This window comes from Mercenaria mercenaria, chromosome 17 (assembly GCF_021730395.1).
Source record: "Mercenaria mercenaria strain notata chromosome 17, MADL_Memer_1, whole genome shotgun sequence".
NCBI classification, from domain to species: domain Eukaryota; kingdom Metazoa; phylum Mollusca; class Bivalvia; order Venerida; family Veneridae; genus Mercenaria; species Mercenaria mercenaria.
In genome coordinates, this window is record NC_069377.1 from 44,695,955 (window position 1) to 44,716,457 (window position 20,503).

Genomic DNA, 20,503 nt, shown 5'->3' on the forward strand with positions numbered 1-20,503 from the left:
ACTGGTACATTAGTCACAAATAAGGGGCAATAATTCAAATGTTTGCAGTCTAAATGGCCTCAACAAACATTTTATGAAAAGGGTTCATTATTCTAGGCCCTATACTTTTTGAGCTATGAGCATCACAAACAAAAAATCCACTATTTTGGCTATTTCAAGGGCCATAACTCTGTAATAAGAGTAAGATTTTCAAGAAGAATGCCAAGAGTGCAAGGCCACATCATGATAAAGACTCCTGCAAGGTTTCCTGAATTTACATCTAATACTTTTTGAGCTAGGCACATAATTAGGTGAAAAAGTGCATTTTTTTACTATTTCAGGGGCCATAACTTTAAAAATAGGGGTGGAACCAGCCAAAACATTAGAGGTGTGCAAGTTTATATCACGATAAAGACTTATGCAAGTTTTCAACCATTTTATTAAATACTTTTTGAGCTAGGCGCGTCACAAGGTGAAAATGTGCATTTTTGACTATTTAAGGGGCCATAACTCTAAAAATAGGGGGCATAGGCAGACGAAAAATAGGAGGACGCAAGTTCATATCTTGATATAGACTCATGCAAGGTTTCATCAATTTATATGTAATACTTTTTTAGCTAGGGGTGTCACAAGGTGAAAATGTGCATTTTTGACTATTTCAGGGGCCATAACTCAAAAGGCAGGGGGCAGACCCAAAGAAAAATAGGAGGTGCGCAAGTTCTTATCATGATTAATACACATGCAAGGTTTCATGAATCTATATCAAATACTTTTTGAGCTAGGCGCGTCACAAGGTGAAAATGTGCATTTTTTACTATTTCAGGGGCCATAACTCAAAAAAATAGGGGGCAGAGCCAAATGAAAAATTAGAGGTGCGCAAGTTCATATCATGATAAAAAATCATGCAAGGTTTCATCAATTTATATGAAATACTTTTTGAGCTAGGCGTGTCACAAGGTGAAAATGTGCATTTTTGACTATTTCAGGGACCATAACTCTGAAAATATGGGGCGGACCCAAATGAAAAATTGGAGGTGCGCAAGTTCATATCATGATTAATACACATGCAAGGTTTCATGAATCTATATCAAATAGTTTTTGAGCTAGGCGTGTCACAAGGTGAAAATATGCATTTCTGACTATTTCAGGGGCCATAACTCTAAAAAATAGTGGGCGGAGGCAGATGAAAAATAGGAGGTGCGCAAGTTCATATCATGATAAAGACTCATGTTAGGTTTCATTAATTTATATGAAATACTTTTTGATCTAGGCATGTCACAAGGTGAAAATGTGTATTTTTGACTATTTCAGGGGCCATAACTCTGAAAAAAGGGGGCGGACCCAAATGAAAAATAGGAGGTGCGCAAGTTCATATCATGATTAATACACATGCAAGGTTTCATGAATCTATATCAAATAGTTTTTGAGCTAGGCGCATCACAAAGTGATAATGTGCATTTTTGACTATTTCAAGGGCCATAACGCTAAAAATAGGGGGCGGAGCCAGACGAAAAATAGGAGGTGCGCAAGTTCATATCATGATAAAGACTCATGCAAGGTTTCATGAATTTATATCAAATACTTTTTGAGCTAGGCGTGTCACGAACTTCGGACGGACGGATGGACAGACGGACGCACGGACAGCCGGACGGACGCACGGATGCATGGACAAGACCAAATCTATATGCCCCCACCACTCATGGGGGGGGCACAAAAATGTGGATTCTAACCAAACACATCCTCAATCTGTATCTTATAATCATATACAAGTGTACTAAAATGTAAAACCTCAATCCATCCATCCTTTCAACAGTTATCACAGGTGATTCGGGATGTACATAAACGCCAACATGGTGACTACATGATATCCCCTCCTAAACTAAGTTTACAGGCTGGAGAGGGGGTTGGGACCGTGGTGATATAAATAACCATTACGATTTTGCATAATGTGATATCAGATCAGATATAACCACCCCAGTGCAAAATGTATTAACACAAAGCTATGAAGAATTCTATGTCAAAATCTTTCCTGTGAAATGAATAAATTGTCTCCCAGATAAACAAAGTTATGCCAGCATAACACAGTGTCAACAAAAGTTACAGGTTTGATCTTGGGGAACCTGTGACCAAGTGGTTATGCTTGCCAACTTTAAACCACTCACCAATGAGGGTTCAAAGCTGGTGGTTCTACCCAGGTGCCTGTAACAATGCCTAGACTTGTCCCTAAGGCCTTCTTCTACCAGCAATGGCTGGAAAAAGTCCTGTTGAGTTGGAGCAAACAAAGTTCAACTGTATAGGAGAAGTTGAGAGTTACTTATGTACACCAATTTTTAGTAAAACTGAAAACTGAAACTGAAACTGCTTTATTTGATTAAACGCTTAATTTTACACATAGTACTATGGCCTTTGGCGCTATATAAATCTGGTATAATTTAATGTACAACGCCGGTGAATATACTACACGGCTACTAAACGCTAGCGCCACCACCAAATTGTGGTGATAACAAAAAGAGCTATCGACATTTCCGTGGTGCAGCTATCGCCCGTTTCTACTTGTAAACAAGTGAGTAAAATTTATATTTATCTTATATTTTTATTGATAGAACTGTTTTCGAAAATCAGAGAATGTAGTTCCGTGTAACAACACTTTTACTACAGGTTGGCTGTGATTTCATTAAAATAATATGCAAATTGTGGTGTCAGGAGCTTTTCTCCCTAATCTGACAGTGGCACATTTTCATATCGGCCAGTATTCGAACACCATTCTGATGAATAGACACACTGTAAGAACATACCTGCGCATGCAAATGGTGTAGAAATGATAAATAACTATAATACGCACACACCATGAATAATAGAATCTCAGGTTAGAAGAAATATACCAGGATTTTTAAAAGTGGTGGCGCTATAACTCTAGTGATGGCGCTATACAGTAGTGGTGGCGCTGTTACGGCATACAATAATACGAACTGCTGACGCATCCGGAACAAAACAAACACCAACATTCTCTAACTGATAATTTTCCTGCAAGGAATTATGTTACCGTATTTTACCTAAGTCTTGGGACACCCTAAATCTTGGGACACTCTTAAAATCTGGAAAAATAATTATTTTTCTTGTCCGTAATTTTTCGGACATGTATTTTCTCAGCATATTTTTCGTCCCTAAGTGTTGGGACTATGGTTGTTACTGATTCAAGATATAAGTCAAATACCGTTATTAAACATTGTATGGTGTTGTATCGATCAAAATGTTAAATAATTATAAGAACCAAAGACTATTTTTTTAACATCTTCGTGTCGTGTTTTTACTTGATATTCTTTTGACAGTAAAGTGTTTTTTTACCATACCAGTTAAAGGTCCATTACTAAGAGAAAGTGAGTTGGCAATTTTTTTCATAGCCAGTGTATAGACTTCTGCAAGACACTAAATAATGAAGATTGGCAGGTCAAAATTTACAGAAGGTCTTTGGATCTCAAAGAAATGTATGTGTATTATGTTGAAATTTCAATGAATCGACAGAATGACCCCCCAGGTCTTTTTAACTTTCTTCATACTTCATAGAAAAATAACTGTACATATACTGCTATATATTTTAAATTTCTACATAGCAACTTTCATTTTCCAATTAAATGAAATAGTTTCTGTGCTTTTTAAAAGAAATTAAAATGTTCACTTTCCTAAGTATTGGACCTTTAAGTGTTGTATATTTATTTTTACTGCAGCCAGGAAGTCCGTTTTCCGTTAGTTAGTTGTTTTTATTTACCACTGACTGGAATTTACCCGCGAATCGTACAGCTATCAAAACGCCATGCCAGTAATTTTCCATTCCACGAGCACCTGCGACCTATCGTAATGTCTAACTTACAACGCCGTTACTTTTGTTTATTGACACGTATACAAAAAACGCGCGTCACACATTCATTTTTTGATTTTATCGCTTCAGATTTTCAACATAGATTGAGAAGTAATATAGTTTGAATTCTACAACGATTTTAAAAAGGTATCGACAGAAATGTAGGCAAAATTCTATAAAAACGGTCGAATTTTCATAAAATTACTTGCAAAATTTCAAACAGCGCGATCCTAAATACTTATTTCTTTCTAAAAGTAAATAAATGATACAAACCATAGGCATAAAATTCAGACTTTTGACCAGAAAGTGCAAAAAATAAAAAAACAGAATAGAAAAATCTTAATTAATGAAAAAGCGGCAGCAATTTAAAAATATGAAGTAAAACGATTTTTGGCAAGCAGATTTCTGTTACGTGACCTCGTGAACGGGACGCGGTTTAAAAACAACAAAAACAATAATGATGTTGTTGCGTTTTTTAAAATAAGTTTTGAATGAATCTTTGTGCATGTACATGTATTTTTTGACACAACACTTTATAATAAGATATTCTTTTCAAACCATTTTGAAATTTCCTTGAGGGCAAATAGGTCACAGAGGTCAGATATCCGCTATTAAAGAAAGAAAAACACGATCATAGTTTATTTACCTTTATGAAACATTCTCTATCGAAGAAAAAAAAGAGAACAAAATACTCACAGACCCTTGGGACTCTTGTAGTCAAAGTAAATAATTTCCTTTGTTTAAAACGTTAATGTAGAATTATTTCTAACCTTTAAATATTCTACTTAAATACAAACCTAAGTGTACTTTAAATTCAGGTCAAGAAAAATAGTAGCAATACTTTTATTTCAAACAAAGATTTGTGTCCAGGAAATAATTCGAAGATAGTGTAGAATTTATTTGTTATATTAAGATTCTGAACGTTACTTCCCTTTGTTTTTATACGTCGTTTGCATGTCATTGTAAACAAAAGACCTTACTGTCACAATTCTTTCTGAAAAGTGAGTACAGTGCATCTTCAGTTCCAATCGATTGAATATGATTAATCAATAGAGCTTAAATGTACAATCTGAATCCATATACATGTAGATTATTTTGCGATCATGTAGATGTTACTACATGTATTTTGTTGAGTAACGTAATTTGGGTGTAGTGTGGGATAGGTTGATAACATCGATTATTGTAGAAATTTCTGTGGCTTTCAGACAAACATTTTCATATATTAAAATTGAATATATTAGCCACTAATCATATACAACAGCGCCACCACTACTGTATAGCGCCACCACTTGAATGATAGCGCCACCACTTTCAAAAATAGTCGTGTTTTAACTTTTTACTGTATTTTTCGTAATTCTTTGGTGTATGGGAATACCTGTAATTCATTTCTACACCATTTGCATGCGCAAGTATGTTCTTACAGTGTTTCTAATCATGGGAATGGTGTTCGAATACTGGCCGATATGAAAATATGCCACTGTCAAATTCGGGAGAAAAGCTCCTGGCACCACGATCTGCATAATATTTTAATGAAATTACAGCCAACCTGTTGTAAAAGTGTTGTTACACGGAACTACATTCTCCGATTTTCGAAAAAAGTTCTATCAATGAAAATATAAGATAAAATATAAATTTTACTCACTTGTTTACAAGTAGAGACGGGCGATAGCTGCACCACGGAAATGTCGATAGCTCTTTTCGTTATCACCACAATTTGGTGGTGGCGCTAGCGTTTAGTAGCCGTGTAGTATATTCACCGGCGTTGTACATTAAATTATACCAGATTTATATAGCGCCAAAGGCGCTTTACATAGTTCAAATGCAGCCACACAGGGCGCATAATTCATCCTCTACTAGTACAGACACAGAGCGATCTGACCAGAGGGACAGAGTGAGACAAAGCCCCCACGACAGAGAGATCAGAAATCAGATACAGGCTTATCCGGCTAACTTAGCCTAGCTCGTTTCGAATAGACAGCCTGGTTCTTTAACGTGCCCAGTGTATAGCACTGATACACGCAAGGATTGCCTGGGTTCCTGACCAGTACACCTCTAGTTGGGTGGGAAACACTGAAAAGCGTTTCTGAAAATTCCCGAGTAGCTGCCGGGGATCGAACCCCGACCTCAGGATTGGAAGGCCAGTGTGCAAACCACTGGTCCATGATTATGTTTATAAACTGCCAAGAGAAATATTAACCTTTACCCTGCTAAATTTCTAAAATGGACTGGTCCATCATTTCATTTGGGCAGTACCACTTATTATTCAAAGAGGTGTTCACTGAAAATTTATTGACTGAATAGTGAACAATGCAGACCATGATAAATACAATGGAAAAGACAGTATCTTTTCTTTTCCAGTATGGAAAATAAAAGCATTATAAAACTTAGAGAAAAGTCCAAAGGATTCATGTACACACATATCCTAGCTAGTATGTGTATAACCTTTCACTAGAATTATTTGTATAAATTCCACACTTTCAGATAATGACTGTTAATTGGCACTTCTAAATTTCTCAGAAACATGTAAGACTTGTTAATGAAATGTCCTCCTGATAAAATGCCATAACATCATACTGTAAAATCGTTCAATGTCACTGGGATGGAATTCCTTGGTTTAAACTAATCTAGTGCGAATATGAATTTGTGGATTTCAAGGTTTGAAGGTCACATCAAGGATGTCAACTGACATATTTTTCTCCTTGGGAATTTTATTTGTTCAATGGGATTTGATTTTGTGGATTAACAAAATCAAAAATTAAATAAAATTAGTCTCACATAAATATTAATAACTTCACAGTAACTTGTTCCAACAATGAGAGTGAAAAAAAAATCACTCAAGGTTTAAACTCTATCTTCACAAGAGTATTTCTCCACAAATGGTGTGTGGGTGGAGGAGGGGAGGGGGAAGGTAAAGGTAATGTGCTACTGTTACTGTTACTTGCTGTTTTTTACATTCATGCCTGAAACTCCCTACACTGCAGTGCTTTCACTTTTGATAAACAATTACTGACATACTAAGACAAATGTACATTTGGAATAAATCTTGAAACAAGAGCTGTCATTAATGGTGACAAATGCCCACGCAGCACCTTGACCTTTGACCTGGTGACCTTGACCTTTGACCTGGTGACCCCAAAGTCAATAGGGGACGTGTACTCAATAAGTACTATCAGCATGTGAAGTTTGAAGGTCCTGGGTGCAGTGGTTCGCAAGTAAAGTGCCTTCATGCAAAAAGTTAATGCTGTTGTGATGAACGAACGAACGAACGAACTAACGGCCGGACAGTTGAAAACTAATATGCCTCCCTTTGGGGGCATAAAAAAAGCATGCTAAATGAACCCAACTTTTGATAAAATGCACTGTATTACCATTGCCTTTTAGAGACATTTTTCCACTATTCAAAATTCAAGCTCACTACCAGAACACATGATAATATCTTCATCTGATGATGGACATAAATACCACCAAGTGCTTGTCATATTTTTAAAAATGTCTGTCAGTATGCCAGCATGAAGGACTCTAAAACTTCTACAATAGCATTCACCAATCTTGACTACGTTATAATAGCCTGACCAAGGTATAACAAATCAAAAGAATGATAAACATTTTCTACCCTTTTTTTCGGAAGAAAAACTAATATTTTCACTAAATCATCACTATATAAAAGCACAAAAGTGATTCAAGATTATACCTAACCATTTAGCTGTTTTCCTAGAAAATATTTTTAGCTTTTAGTCAGCATTGACTCAAGCCTGTTTACTTTGTATACTGCAACACTTAATTAACTTTTAACACAGACATATACATGTGTTAGAAACCAGATAAATAATGAACATTTTACACAAACATTTCAGTATATTAGAAAAACTGCATGCCTCAAAAATGGTTTATCTTGCAAAAAAAGTATGCAGTATTTCATTTTCTGAAAAACTAGATGATCAAAATTCTAAAGTAACTAGAGCAAATTTCTGTATTTTTGCTATTTTGGCACACAAAGTATCAACTGTATTTTTGCTATTTTGGCAAACTAAGAATCAGCTACCTGTACTTTTTCACAGGTACTTACATTCCAAACTTGAGGGTTCCTGTAACATATGTTTGCCAATGAGCCAAATAGAAACAGAACTCGGAAAGACACATCTCAAATAGCAATACCATAGGATCGTGTCCCAACTTCAATGATATACAACAGCCAAGCATCACAAACACTGAAAATACAATGCAACATGTTATTAGAATGTCTCAATTTACATTATCAGTACAATACTGTATTATCATACTTTTTTAATCAAAAGAAATTGTTGGAAGTGTTTGCGAGTGGTGTGCGTGTGTGTGCATGCATGAATGCGTGCATGTGTGTGAAGCAGTAGAGGGTGGAGAGTTAATTTTGAGAATTTCGTTGTAAAATCAATCCAATCAACAAAAATTTTGATATAAATCCCAATGGGCAAACAAAATCATAATTATCACATGTCTGACACAGTGGGAGTGAAAAAAGTAATGTCATATTTTTGGTCTTATGCTACTGTCAAAATGACTTGGTCAACAGAATTCTGTTTCAGCAGAAAAAAAGCCAATATGTGATAAAAAGAATATCACATTCATTTATTTCATTCAACTTGTTTTATAAGATTCAATATGTACAGACATGCATGAAATAGCCTGTATTTATTTCATCATTAAATTTTAAGATCTACAAATTCTTATCCCCAGGACATTCTAAGCCATTTTTGCCCAAATCACAAAATATGATGCAAATGATATAGCATTTACTTCTTAACCTTTAGCATGCTAGGTAAATTGTCGTCTGCTGGAATGTCGTCTGCTAAAATTAAAGTTCATTCTGTTTGCTCCAAATTGAAGAAATATTGTCAGAGTAGCAAACAGCTTGAACCTGATCAGACGCCGATTTAATGGCGTTGTCTGGTTCAAGCTGTTTGCAAGGCTGTTAAATTCGCCTGCAGCAGGCTAGGGTTAATTAATATCTTTTAGTAATTCATTATTTGTATTTCTAACATAGTTGATATAAAATATGCTGGGAACTATGGTTATACTTGGATGTACATGGGAAATAGCTTGAAAATTGTCAAAATATACTGAAATTAGGAATTTTGTTAAGTTAAAGGGACACAACTGAATTTTTCTGATTACAGCATATAAAATTAAAAAGCAGTATTTCAAGAAGTTGTATTTTCCTGGAAATACAACAATTTTTCTTTTGGAATAAAGAGGTGACTTTATTTCTGAGGGATCTGTATTTGTGGATATGCAATACCAAAATTGATTAATTTTTTTTTTGTTTTTGCAAAAATGGTTCTTTTATGGAGCTGCCGGAGGACAGCAATGCTCGACTATTCAACAGCCTTGTCAATTGAATTAATATAAAGCTGAAAAAGGGGCACACTTTTGCAAAAATGCAATACAGAGTTATGGAACCTGTAGAATGCATGTCAGCTCATCACAGAGGACAAGTTTGTAAAGTTTAAGTCTATTCCCATTAGTGGGTACTGAGTTACCACCTTACACACAAAACTAAACCAAAAATTGCTAACTTGAACAAAGGGCATAGTTTTGTAAAAAAGTAAAATATAGTTTATGGAACCTGTGCAATATTAGTCAAATTATCACAGTGAAAAGTCACTGTGTGTGAAGTTTCAATCCATTCCTATTAGTTGTTACTGAGATACCAGCTTACCTACAAAAACTTAACGAAATCGGGACACAGGTGCCGGCGCCGACACATGGGTGAGTCTAACAGCTCTACCTATTCTTCGAATAGTCAAGCTAAAAACAATATTAGTGGAAAACATAATTTTTTATTGGGATTTAATTTTGTGGACTGACAAAACTAAAAAGCAAAAATGATATATCAAAGTATGTAAAATACAGCAGTTACGAAGGCCATACATCAACATTGTTTTTAACAACAGAACCTGTTCTGCTGTTTTTCCTTGTTTGACTTTCAAACATACATTCTAACATTTTTTGAGGACTAGTAGCTGTTGTGTTTGTATCTGAAGAAAGTATTGATTGAGTTCATATTAAGAAAGAGGCAATATTTATATTGGCTGTATTACAATGCTAACAGTCAAACATAAAATGCAATGAAATATGAATTAATAAACAGCTGTTTTCCTTATTTCACATAACTGTGAAAGAAAAGAGAAACTTGTGGTTTAAACTGATAAACCCCTTAAAGGAAAACAATTGTTCAAGTTGTTCTTTTATATAAAAGTGACCCACGGTGGAGCCAATTTTGACCTCAGACCCAGGCGGAATGATGACCATGATTGACCATGGTCACCATGATTTTTGATGGTTGACCAAGTTTTAACGTGGTCAACCATCAAATACCATGGTGAAAACATGGTCAGGAGCACGGTCAGCCATGGTCGACTATGGTGAGATAAGATTGTCCGTGGTCGACCATGATCAGAAGACGATCAACAATTTGACCATGGTCTACCGTGGTCAACTTTTTTCAACCACGGTTGACCATGGGCTACCATGGTCATGTTAGTAATTTTCACACTTATCAAGTTTTACAATGCACCAAAGACGCCTGACTGCATTTTGGCTCCAAAAGTTTTCCTAGTTATAGAATAGTTTTCCTGCATTTATAGACAGATTCAAAGGTAAACTTTCATAGTCTGACTATAATTTGTTGTCATCTTAGCAATTTTATGACAAATAAATGACTGACTTCTATATTTATACAGTTTTATACAGTTTTTTATAGTCAATAATCACCATGGTCGTGGACCTTGGTCAACCATGGTTGACTGTGGTCCACAACCATGGTTGACCATGGTTTTTGACCATGGTCTGATACCATGTTTTGTGGTGCCAATTACCACAACCATGGTCATGGTAAACCATTGTCCCATGACCATGAACTACCATGGTAAACCATGAATTACCATGGTAATAAACCGTCAATTTTCGACTGGGGAGGTAATTTGGAAAAACTTGTTAGAGGACCACTACATAATGCTAGATCTCCATCTATTGAGAATTTTTAAAGTTTTTTCCTATAAACAAGTGTGACCCCAGGGCTGGGTAATTTAAATCCAAGTGGCGTGATTTTAACAAACTTGGTAAAAGGCCACTACACAAAGCTGCATGAAAAATATCTAACCTCAAGCACTTGAGGTTTTAGACAAACATTTTTTTAAGGTTTTTCCTAAAATGTCTATGTAAAGCAAAGTGAACCCTAGAACAGAGTCAATTTGACCCCTGCCAGGGCATGATCTGAATACACTAAGTAGAGGACCATTATACAAAGATCTATGCTAAATATGTAAGTACATGAGAATCACTTGAACTATTCTTTCTACTGCAATATCTACCCATCAAAAGCATTTTCTAGATTTTAAAAAACTTTATAAAAATCAAGGCAAGTGACTTTACCAATGAGTACGTATTTATAATATTATTTAACAAGAGCACCGCCTTGCGGGTGCTGACGCTCATCTGATTTTTTTTAGTGTAATAGAAATATTGTCCTACCCAAGATTTTCTAAGTCTAAAAAGGGCCATCATTCTTGCAAAAAGCAGGATAGAGTTATGTTTCTTGATGTACAGTGTCCACTTATGATGGTGAAAAACTGTTGCAAGTTTTAAAGCAATTGCTTTGATAGTTTATGAGAAAAGTTGACTTAAACATAATACTCAACCAAGAAAATGATTTTCTAAGTCCAAAAGGGCAATAATTATTGCAAAAAGCAGATGGAGTTATGTTGCTTGCTGTACAGGTCAGCTTATGATGGTGAACAAGTGTTGCAAGTTTCAAAGCAATAGCTTGATAGTTTAAGAGAAAAGTTGACCTAAACATAAAACTTAACCAAAATCTGATATTTTCTAAGTCCAAAAGGGGCCATAAATCTTGCAAAAAGCAGGACAGAGTTATGTTTCTTGCTGTACAGGGTCAACTTATGATGGTGAACAAGTGTTGCAAGTTTTAAAGCAATGCTTTGAAGTTTAGGATAAAGCTGACCTAAACATAAAACTTAACAAGAAAACTGATTTCTAAGTCCAAAGGGCAATAAATCTTGCAAAAAGCAAGATGGAGTTATGTTTCTTGATGTACAGGGTCAGCTTATGATGTGAACAAGTATTTCAAGTTTCAAAGCAATAGCTTGATAGTTTAGGAGAAAAGTTGACCTAAACAAAAAACTTAACCAAGAAATCTGATTTTTCTAGTACAAAAGGGGCCATAAATCTTGCAAAAAGCAAGATGGAGTTATGTTTCTTGCTATACAGGGTCAGCTTAGATGGTGAACAAGTATTCCCAGTTTCAAAGCATAGCTTTGATAGTTAGGAGAAAGCTGACCTAAACATAAAACTTAACCAGGCAACGCTGACGCCGACGCCGACGCCGACGCCGACAACGACAACCGCTCAAGTGATGACAATAACTCATCATTTTTTTTCAAAAAATCAGATGAGCTAAAAATAGCATCTGGTTTAATAAGGAAAAACAAATGTTGTTCAAAAGTCAACAACCCCTCCTTTAATTATCTGTATTAACTATCATCAATAAATATTTCAGTGAACTTGGAGGGCAGCTGATTAAATATGGGGTCAATGATTTCATGTGAGGAGTGAACATTCACTACAATTATCTTAATCAGGAGTGTATTTCCTTTTGTTTCTTTCTCATTTTCATAACAAATACATGTACTTCAGGATGTATTTATAAGTATCTGACCGCTATTTCATGATCATGATTGTACGTTCATTTAAAATGTATCATTCCCTGAAATTTTACTCATTTCAATTAATACATACATTTCAGACAAGACTATGTCAAGATATCAGAACAAGGTGCATTTTTAAGCACTTTTAAACTATTATTATGCACTCTTGCAGTTTGTAAAATATACAAGAGGGTCATGATGACCCTGTATCACTCACCTGAGCTTAGTTGCTTGCTTGAACAGTTAAAAGTTACTACTAAATAAATACTGGCAGGTACTCTGTGTGTGTTGAGGTTGAGGTGGGGGCGGGGTAGAGGTGGGGTAAGACATTAGGGGAATGATGTGATATGACAATATATCAACACAAAGATTTTTTAAAGTGTCACACAAGAATTATATTTGTAACATTAATTTAAATTAATTCACAGTAATGTATCTTGGTTGATATTGTGGAACCACTATCTCAAGTTAAATAAAATCCATTTCGTAATAACCAAGATACGGTGAAAAACTTTAACAGAAATTTCAAGTAAAAAGGGGGCCTAATTTATCAAATATTGGTGGAAGCGTATGATGTGGGTGATGACTAGGAACTTGAAGCAAATAGATGAAGTAATAACAGAGATAAAGTGAAAGTGCAACAAAACCTTAACAAAGATGTTGACATGGACCTCAGGACATACTTTGTACAATATATACATATAGGAAAAAAATGGCCACATCCACTGGCAGCCAAGTTTTTTGACGAATCAAAATAATTTGAACAATCTTGGCAGAGGGTCACACAAGGAAATTTGTGCCAGAAGTTTCACACAAGAAAGTTTTTAAAGTTTCCACTATAAACATATAGGAAAAAGTGACCACGCCCACAGACAGCCATGTTTTTTGAGGAATCTGAACTATCTGAACAATCTTGGCAGAGGGTAAGACAAGGACCATTTGTGTAAAATTATTTAAAAATCGGGCCAGCAGTTTCATACAAGAAGATTTTTTAAGTTTCCACAACATACATAATTAGGGAAAAGTGACCACGTCCACAGACAGCCACGTTTTTTTGACGAATCTGATAATTTGAACAAACTTGACAGAGAGTTATATAAGGACCATTTATGTGAAATTATTTTGAAATCGGATCAGCAGTATTAGAGGAAATGTTGTTAGAAGAATTTTTTTTAGCTCTGGCGGCCCCTATGTGCAACCAAGCGGAACAATTTGAACGACTTTGAAAGAGGACCACCCAAGGAAAATCCTGGCCAAGTTTCATCAACTTCCACTGAAAGGTTTCAGAGGAGATGTTGTTGAAGGAAAGTGTGGATGGACGGAGGGACCCCAGACAATGAGCGATCACAATAGCTCACCCCAAGCACTTTGTGCTCAGATGAGCTAATAAAAGCAGGTTACATCTATTATGCTTTTCTTTGATTTATAACGCCATTAATTTGAACAAGAATAGACTGAATATCAAATATCTTGCAGAAAAAATCTTTAAGAAAATATATCATAGGATTATCTTGTAGAAAATATCCTGCAGGAAACATTAATATATGAGCCACTCCATGAGAAAACCAACATAGTGGCTTTGCGTCCAGCATGGATCCAGACCAGCCTGCGCATCCGCGCCGTCTGGTCAGGATCCATGCTGTTCGCTTTCAAAGTCTATTGCAATTAGAGAGACTGTTAGCGAACAGCATGGATCCTGACCAGACTGCGCGGATGCGCAGGCTGGTATGGATCCATGCTGGTCGCAAACCCACTATGTTGGTTTTCTCATGGAGCGGCTCATATTACCATTTATCATATACGAAATACCTTGCAGGAAATATTGTCCAGGAACCATCTTAGGAAATATCTTGCAAGAAATATCTTACAGGAAATACTTTTGAGGAAACAGCTACAGGAAATATATATGTGATAGGAACAATCATGTAAGAAGTGCAACAATAATTAATACAAACTGAAAACAAGAGGGCCATAATGGCCCTGTATCGCTCACCTGAGTACCATTGCTCAATTTGATATGATCGTTTCAAACCAATCTCATTAGAAGCTGCTAAGGTGTATTCATTTAGATAAAAAATAAAGGGAGGTAATTTGTCATAAATTCAGTCAATATTATCTTCACTGATTGTCCAAGTCCATCTGTTGACATAAATGAAATTTCAGATCAGTATCTTCATTAGTTATGGAGATATACCCATTTTAATTTGAAATAAAGGGAGGTAATTTGACATAAAATCAGTCCATACTTATTTACCTTGATTGTCTCAGTTCAACTAATGTAATGAAATTTCAAATAAGTCCTATAAGTACTTACTGATATAAATCCATTTTGATTACCATCAGGGGAGGTAATCAGATATAAATAACTCTGGAACCTATGATTGGATCTGACAGATTTGTCATGGAATCCAAGATGTATTGTTGCTGAAGATATTTTGGAAGTTTGTATCAAATCAAACCATAAATGAAGTCTCTATATGGCTGCAAAAGCCAAAATAGCAAATTTTGGACCATTAAGGGGCCATAAATCTGGAACCCATGACGGAATCTGGCCAGTTCAAGTAAGGAACCAAGAACTTATGGTGATACAAGTTGTGTGCAAGTTTGGTTAAAATCAAATCAAAAGTGAAGCTGCTATTGTACAGACAAGGTCAAAATAGCTTATTTTGGCCCTTTCAGGGGCCATAACTCTGGAACCCATTAAGGGATTTGGCCAGTTCAAGAAAGGAACCGAGTTCTTATGGTAACACAAGTTTTGTGTAAGTTTGATTAAATTCAAATCATAAATGAAGCTGCTATTGTGCAGACAAGGTCAAAATAGCTAATTCTGGCCCTTTCAGGGGCCATAACTCTGGAACCCATTAACAGATCTGGCCAGTTCAAGAAAGGAACCAAGATCTTATGGTGATACACGTTGTGTGCAAGTTTGGTTAAAATAAAATCATAAATGAAGCTGCTATTGTGCAGACAAGGTCAAAATAGCTAATTCTGGCCCTTTCAGGAGCCATAACTCTGGAACCCATAAGTGGATCTGGCCAGTTCAAGAAAGGAATCGAGATCTTATGGTGATACAAGTTGTGTGCAAGTTTGGTTAAAATAAAATCATAAATGAAACCACTATCGTGCAGACAAGAAATTGTTGACTGACAGACACACGCATACACGCACGCACAGACGACGGACGAAGGGTGATCACAGAAGCTCACCTTGTCACTATGTGACAGGTTAGCTAAAAATAGGTACTTTATCGGACTTCCCAAATTTAAATTAAATTTTAAAATGAAATGATGATAGCTTGATTGTCTGGAAACACTCCTGTAACACTGCAGGGCATCTGTATGTTTAAATTAATTAAGAAAAAAATCTCCCCAAGATTCTGTTTTCTCTAAACCAACTTTACAAACTAAACAAAGGAAGCTGCATCTCAAGATATCTGTACTTCGACGCGTATTGTGATTCAGGATAAAATGTATATAGCTGTATAAGACACATTTTATTGTATTATTTTATGATATGTGAAGAATCTAATATGGATGTAAAATGTATCCATGAAGTACTCTTTGTCAGCTTCAAGCTTTTATTAAAAGGTAAAATAAAACATGACCAGTGCGGTTAGAGGAGACAGCATGCCTGACTACTCTGGTGTTTGATAGAAAAACAGTGCACATCTGAGGAAACTAGAGCTATTAATTAACTGATTAATACCCAATACCTCACACCCCCACCCCATCTGATGAAAGATGATATTGGACAACAGTTTGAGTTAAATCCATTTAGTAAGTAACAGAGATAAAGTACACCAACACTTTAACTATAGTAAGAATATAATTCATGCAACAATCCATAGTAATGTATCTTGGGTGATATTGTGGAACCACTATCTCAAGTCAAATTAAATCCATTTAGTAATAACCCACATAAGGTGAAAAACTTTAACAGAAATTTCAAGTAAAAAGAGGGTCTAATTTATCAAATATAAAGTGAAAGTGTTGACAAAACCTTAACAAAGATGTTGACATGGACCTCAAGACAAGTAGGATAGTTCTCCATATACTTTGTACAGTACAGCTCTTATATTAATTGGCATGCCTCAATCAAAATGATACAGTGCCAATTTCATGAAAGACTTACAACCTAGAGGCTACGGCAAAGAAATACCTGTAGATAAAGAATCACAGCCATGATCAAACAATTCTCCGAGAGGTGTGTTAGACTGTGTCCTTCTTGCCTGTTTACCATCTATAGCATCCAGTGACTGGTATATGAACAGACCAACAGCACATCCTAGGTATGCCCAGCCTGGAGCCTGAAAATAGTTTCAAAATACTGTTTAAACCCAGTATCTACAACTCCAAGGGGTCGAGCGTTCTACTTTGAGATAACCAAATTTTGACTAAAAATTTATTTTCGGGATGGGACTTGAACACGTCTTTGACATAGCTACAACTTTGAGATAAGGGAGTTCGAGATATCGTGTTTAAACTGTATTTCCTTTTTTCAAAATCTTAGTTTGTTTGGCTAAAAACATTTTAACTTTTCTCAACAACAACTCTATACATGTTACTTTAATACTTTAGTTTAAAATCATAAATATGCTTTAACTGCAGAGAAAGTTTTTACTTCTGTTAACTTATCCTGATGACTGACCAGTACTCGCACCTAGGTAAGGTACTGTTGTGACCAAAGTCAAATCCTATTCTTACAAGAATTCAAACCTGCAATCTCTGGGTTATGATTCAGACCCCCTTCAAATTCACTGCATCTACAACCTAGAAATGTTCTTGTAAACAATCAGTTAAATTAAAAGAGCTAAGGTTTCTATTTAGTCTGGTTATTTTATAAATGGCAATTCTTTACTCAAAATAATTCCATTCAAAGTCTAGTAAACTGGAATTTGTTTCTGTCAAATGTTAAATTTTAGTAACTATTACGCAGTGCACATCCTTCATCACGCAATGTTGATATTTACAAGGTTTCATCTTATATGTATTTCTGTTTTCATGACAGAATGTATTTATCAGTTTAACCAGTTGAAGGTCATTAAGGACAATGAACTCATACTTTGATAATAGTAAAAAATCACCTTAACATAACCACTACTTATACCAATCCACAGACATGTATAAAATCCATTGACATGTATAGTTGAACCTGCCACAGTGCTGACCTGTATTAACCTTTAGCATGCTAGATAAATTGTCGTCTGCTGGAAATGTCGTCTGCTAAAATTCTAAAGTTCATTCAATTTGCTCCAAAATTGGAAGAAATATTGTCAGAGTAGCAAACAGCTTGGAACCTGATCAGACGCCGATTTAATCGGCGTCTGATCTGGTTCCAAGCTGTTTGCAAAGGCTGTTAAATTCGCCTGCAGCAGGCTAAGGGTTAAGCATCCACTTGCCTTTAGAAGCCTGTCAGCTATCTTCTCAAAATGACTTTTTGTTCTTTCAAAAAAGTATTATCAAAAAAAAAGTATTACTGAAACAAATTCACGGACATATATTCGCCTGAATTTATCTTTTAGTGGTTAGTTACTTGTCTTTAGCAGCTGCATTTCATAAGCGAAATTCATGGACATATACGACTGAACTTGCCTTAGTAGTTATTTGTCTTATACAGCCAAATTTTGCTGCACCTTTTGCTGGCTGCTCAATACAGGTATGACAGTATATATATATATATATATATATATAGTAGAGAGAATTAATTAATACGAACTAAATCACCACCACAATATACCAGACCAATTACGGCCAAGCGCCTAGCAGTACAAACGAACACGCACATGCCACAGCAAGTCCACTAACCCAATAAGATTAGTTTCGCTACTGCTTTATATACGAGCCCGAATTGTACTACACATTCGTACTGGTTCAACATTTGCATATATATACTCAAATCTCTTGTTTTCATGTCTCACAAATCAGTAGTGACTTTTTAGTCTTTATAACTGATTGGGACCAGAGAAGCTATATTTTCTCTCTCTAAAAGTTAACTGGATCTCGAGGATACATTGAATATATATAGATAATTTGCGTTAAGGGATATAATTATATTCAGAACAGTTGACTTTCCCATACGTGAGATCCGCTAGGATACAAGTTCGCATTATAAATTATTATATAGTAGAGAGAATTAATTAATACGAACTAAATCACCACCACAATATACCAGACCAATTACGGCCAAGCGCCTAGCAGTACAAACGAACACGCACATGCCACAGCAAGTCCACTAACCCAATAAGATTAGTTTCCATACTGCTTTATATACGAGCCCGAATTGTACTACACATTCATACTGGTTCAACATTTGCATATATATACTCAAATCTCTGTTTTCATGTCTCACAAATATATATATATTCACCTTTAACAAACTTCCTTGATCGTTTTAACAACAAAAAATTAAACAAAAACTAACTTTAAAGTTTTCAATCATACTGCATTTTCTGTGAAATCATAATTTAAATTATCCATGGGTGACTAATTTTCCTGGATTTTGTCACTGTGCAAATCAATAAAATTAAAACCCTGCGAAGAAACAAATTTCCCACCATGACCTGACAAATAAGCCTCTAAAACTATACAAAACTATTCAAATATAAAACACTGAGTGTTGTCAGAGGACATCAACAAATGACTGACTATTCAAAAACCTTAATTTATGGTTTCTTTTAACATTCACAACTTGTACTTCATACATACATAACATACTCAACTTCTCCCAAAGTGTCCAGTTTCCACACAGTTCAAATGATTTAGTATACCTCTAAAGCTCTTTAACCTTTAGCCTGCTAGTGGCAAGTGATTCTGCCTTTGCGAACAGTGCAGACCAAGATCAGCCTGCACATCTGTGCAGTCTGATCATGGTCTGCACTATTCGCTATTCAGTCAATAAATTTTCAGTGAACATCCCTTTAATTAATAATAGCTACTGCCCAAATTGAAAGATGGGCCAGTCCATTTTAGAAACTGGTTATGTTATTGGGATTTTCATGACATATTATTACTTTTTGAGTTTACCATTTTCTTGGACTTGACTATATTACAGCTAAATCTGTACTTTTTTTACTCAACTCATAGAGTCTACTACAGTTATTGACCAATTCAAATGAAACTTGGTATACATCAGCAATATGAAATGGACATAACATTTCACATCCGTACTTTCAAGTCCAACAATTATTTTTTGAGTTATGCCCCCTTTTTTCAACTTTGCTATATTACAACTACACCGACATTATCGTACCTTGTATACTCAACTCCTCCTACTGTCTCTACACAATTCAAATGAAACTTAGTATATTTTATCAACATGAAGTGGACATTCATTACCATATTATTGGGACTTTCATGTCCAATTATTGTTTTTTTCAAGTTATTCTCTTTTTTTGACTAAGTCAATGAAGTCATATTACAACTAAATCTGTACTTATGGTAATCAACTACTACAGTTTGCATCCACTTCCATTGGAACTTGATATCCATGCACATATTCTTGGGAAGTTAATTCAGATTTTTTTCCCAGTTGGCTTCATTTTTGTTTGTTTGTTTTGGGTTTAACGCCATTTCTCAACAGTATTTCAGTCATGTAATGGCGAGCAGTTAACCTAACCAGTGTTCCTGGATTCTGTACCAGAACAAACCTGATCTCCCCAAGTAACTGCCAACTTCCCCACATGAATCAATGGTGGAGGACTAATGATTTCAGACACAATGTCGTTTATCAAATAGTCACGGAGAACATAAGCCCCACCAGGGGATCTAACTCACGACCCCGCAATTCGTAGACCAACGCTCTACCTACTGAGCTAAGCGGGCAGGCTGGCTTCATTTTTGACTGTTACTTTATTCTATTATGCATTTTCTGGGGACATGTGTCATATGTTAAGTCCAAAAAAGGGGCATAACTGAATTTCTGAGAATAGCAAACGTATCTGCAAGTCTTGATAACATGCACATTTAAGTAG

At 35.6% G+C, this 20,503-nt stretch overlaps 1 protein-coding gene across 1 annotated transcript in view; it reads right to left on the minus strand.

Moving 5' to 3' along the window:
• LOC123536254 (choline/ethanolaminephosphotransferase 1-like) overlaps nt 1–20,503 on the minus strand; it is a 40,824-nt gene that overhangs the window by 13,643 nt on the left and 6,678 nt on the right. The window contains exons 2-3 of the mRNA XM_045319252.2: nt 16,693–16,840; nt 7,902–8,043 (exon numbers count right to left, since the gene is read on the minus strand). Of these exons, the coding sequence (XP_045175187.2) occupies nt 7,902–8,043; nt 16,693–16,840 (290 nt within the window). The remainder of the gene's footprint in view (nt 1–7,901; nt 8,044–16,692; nt 16,841–20,503) is intronic.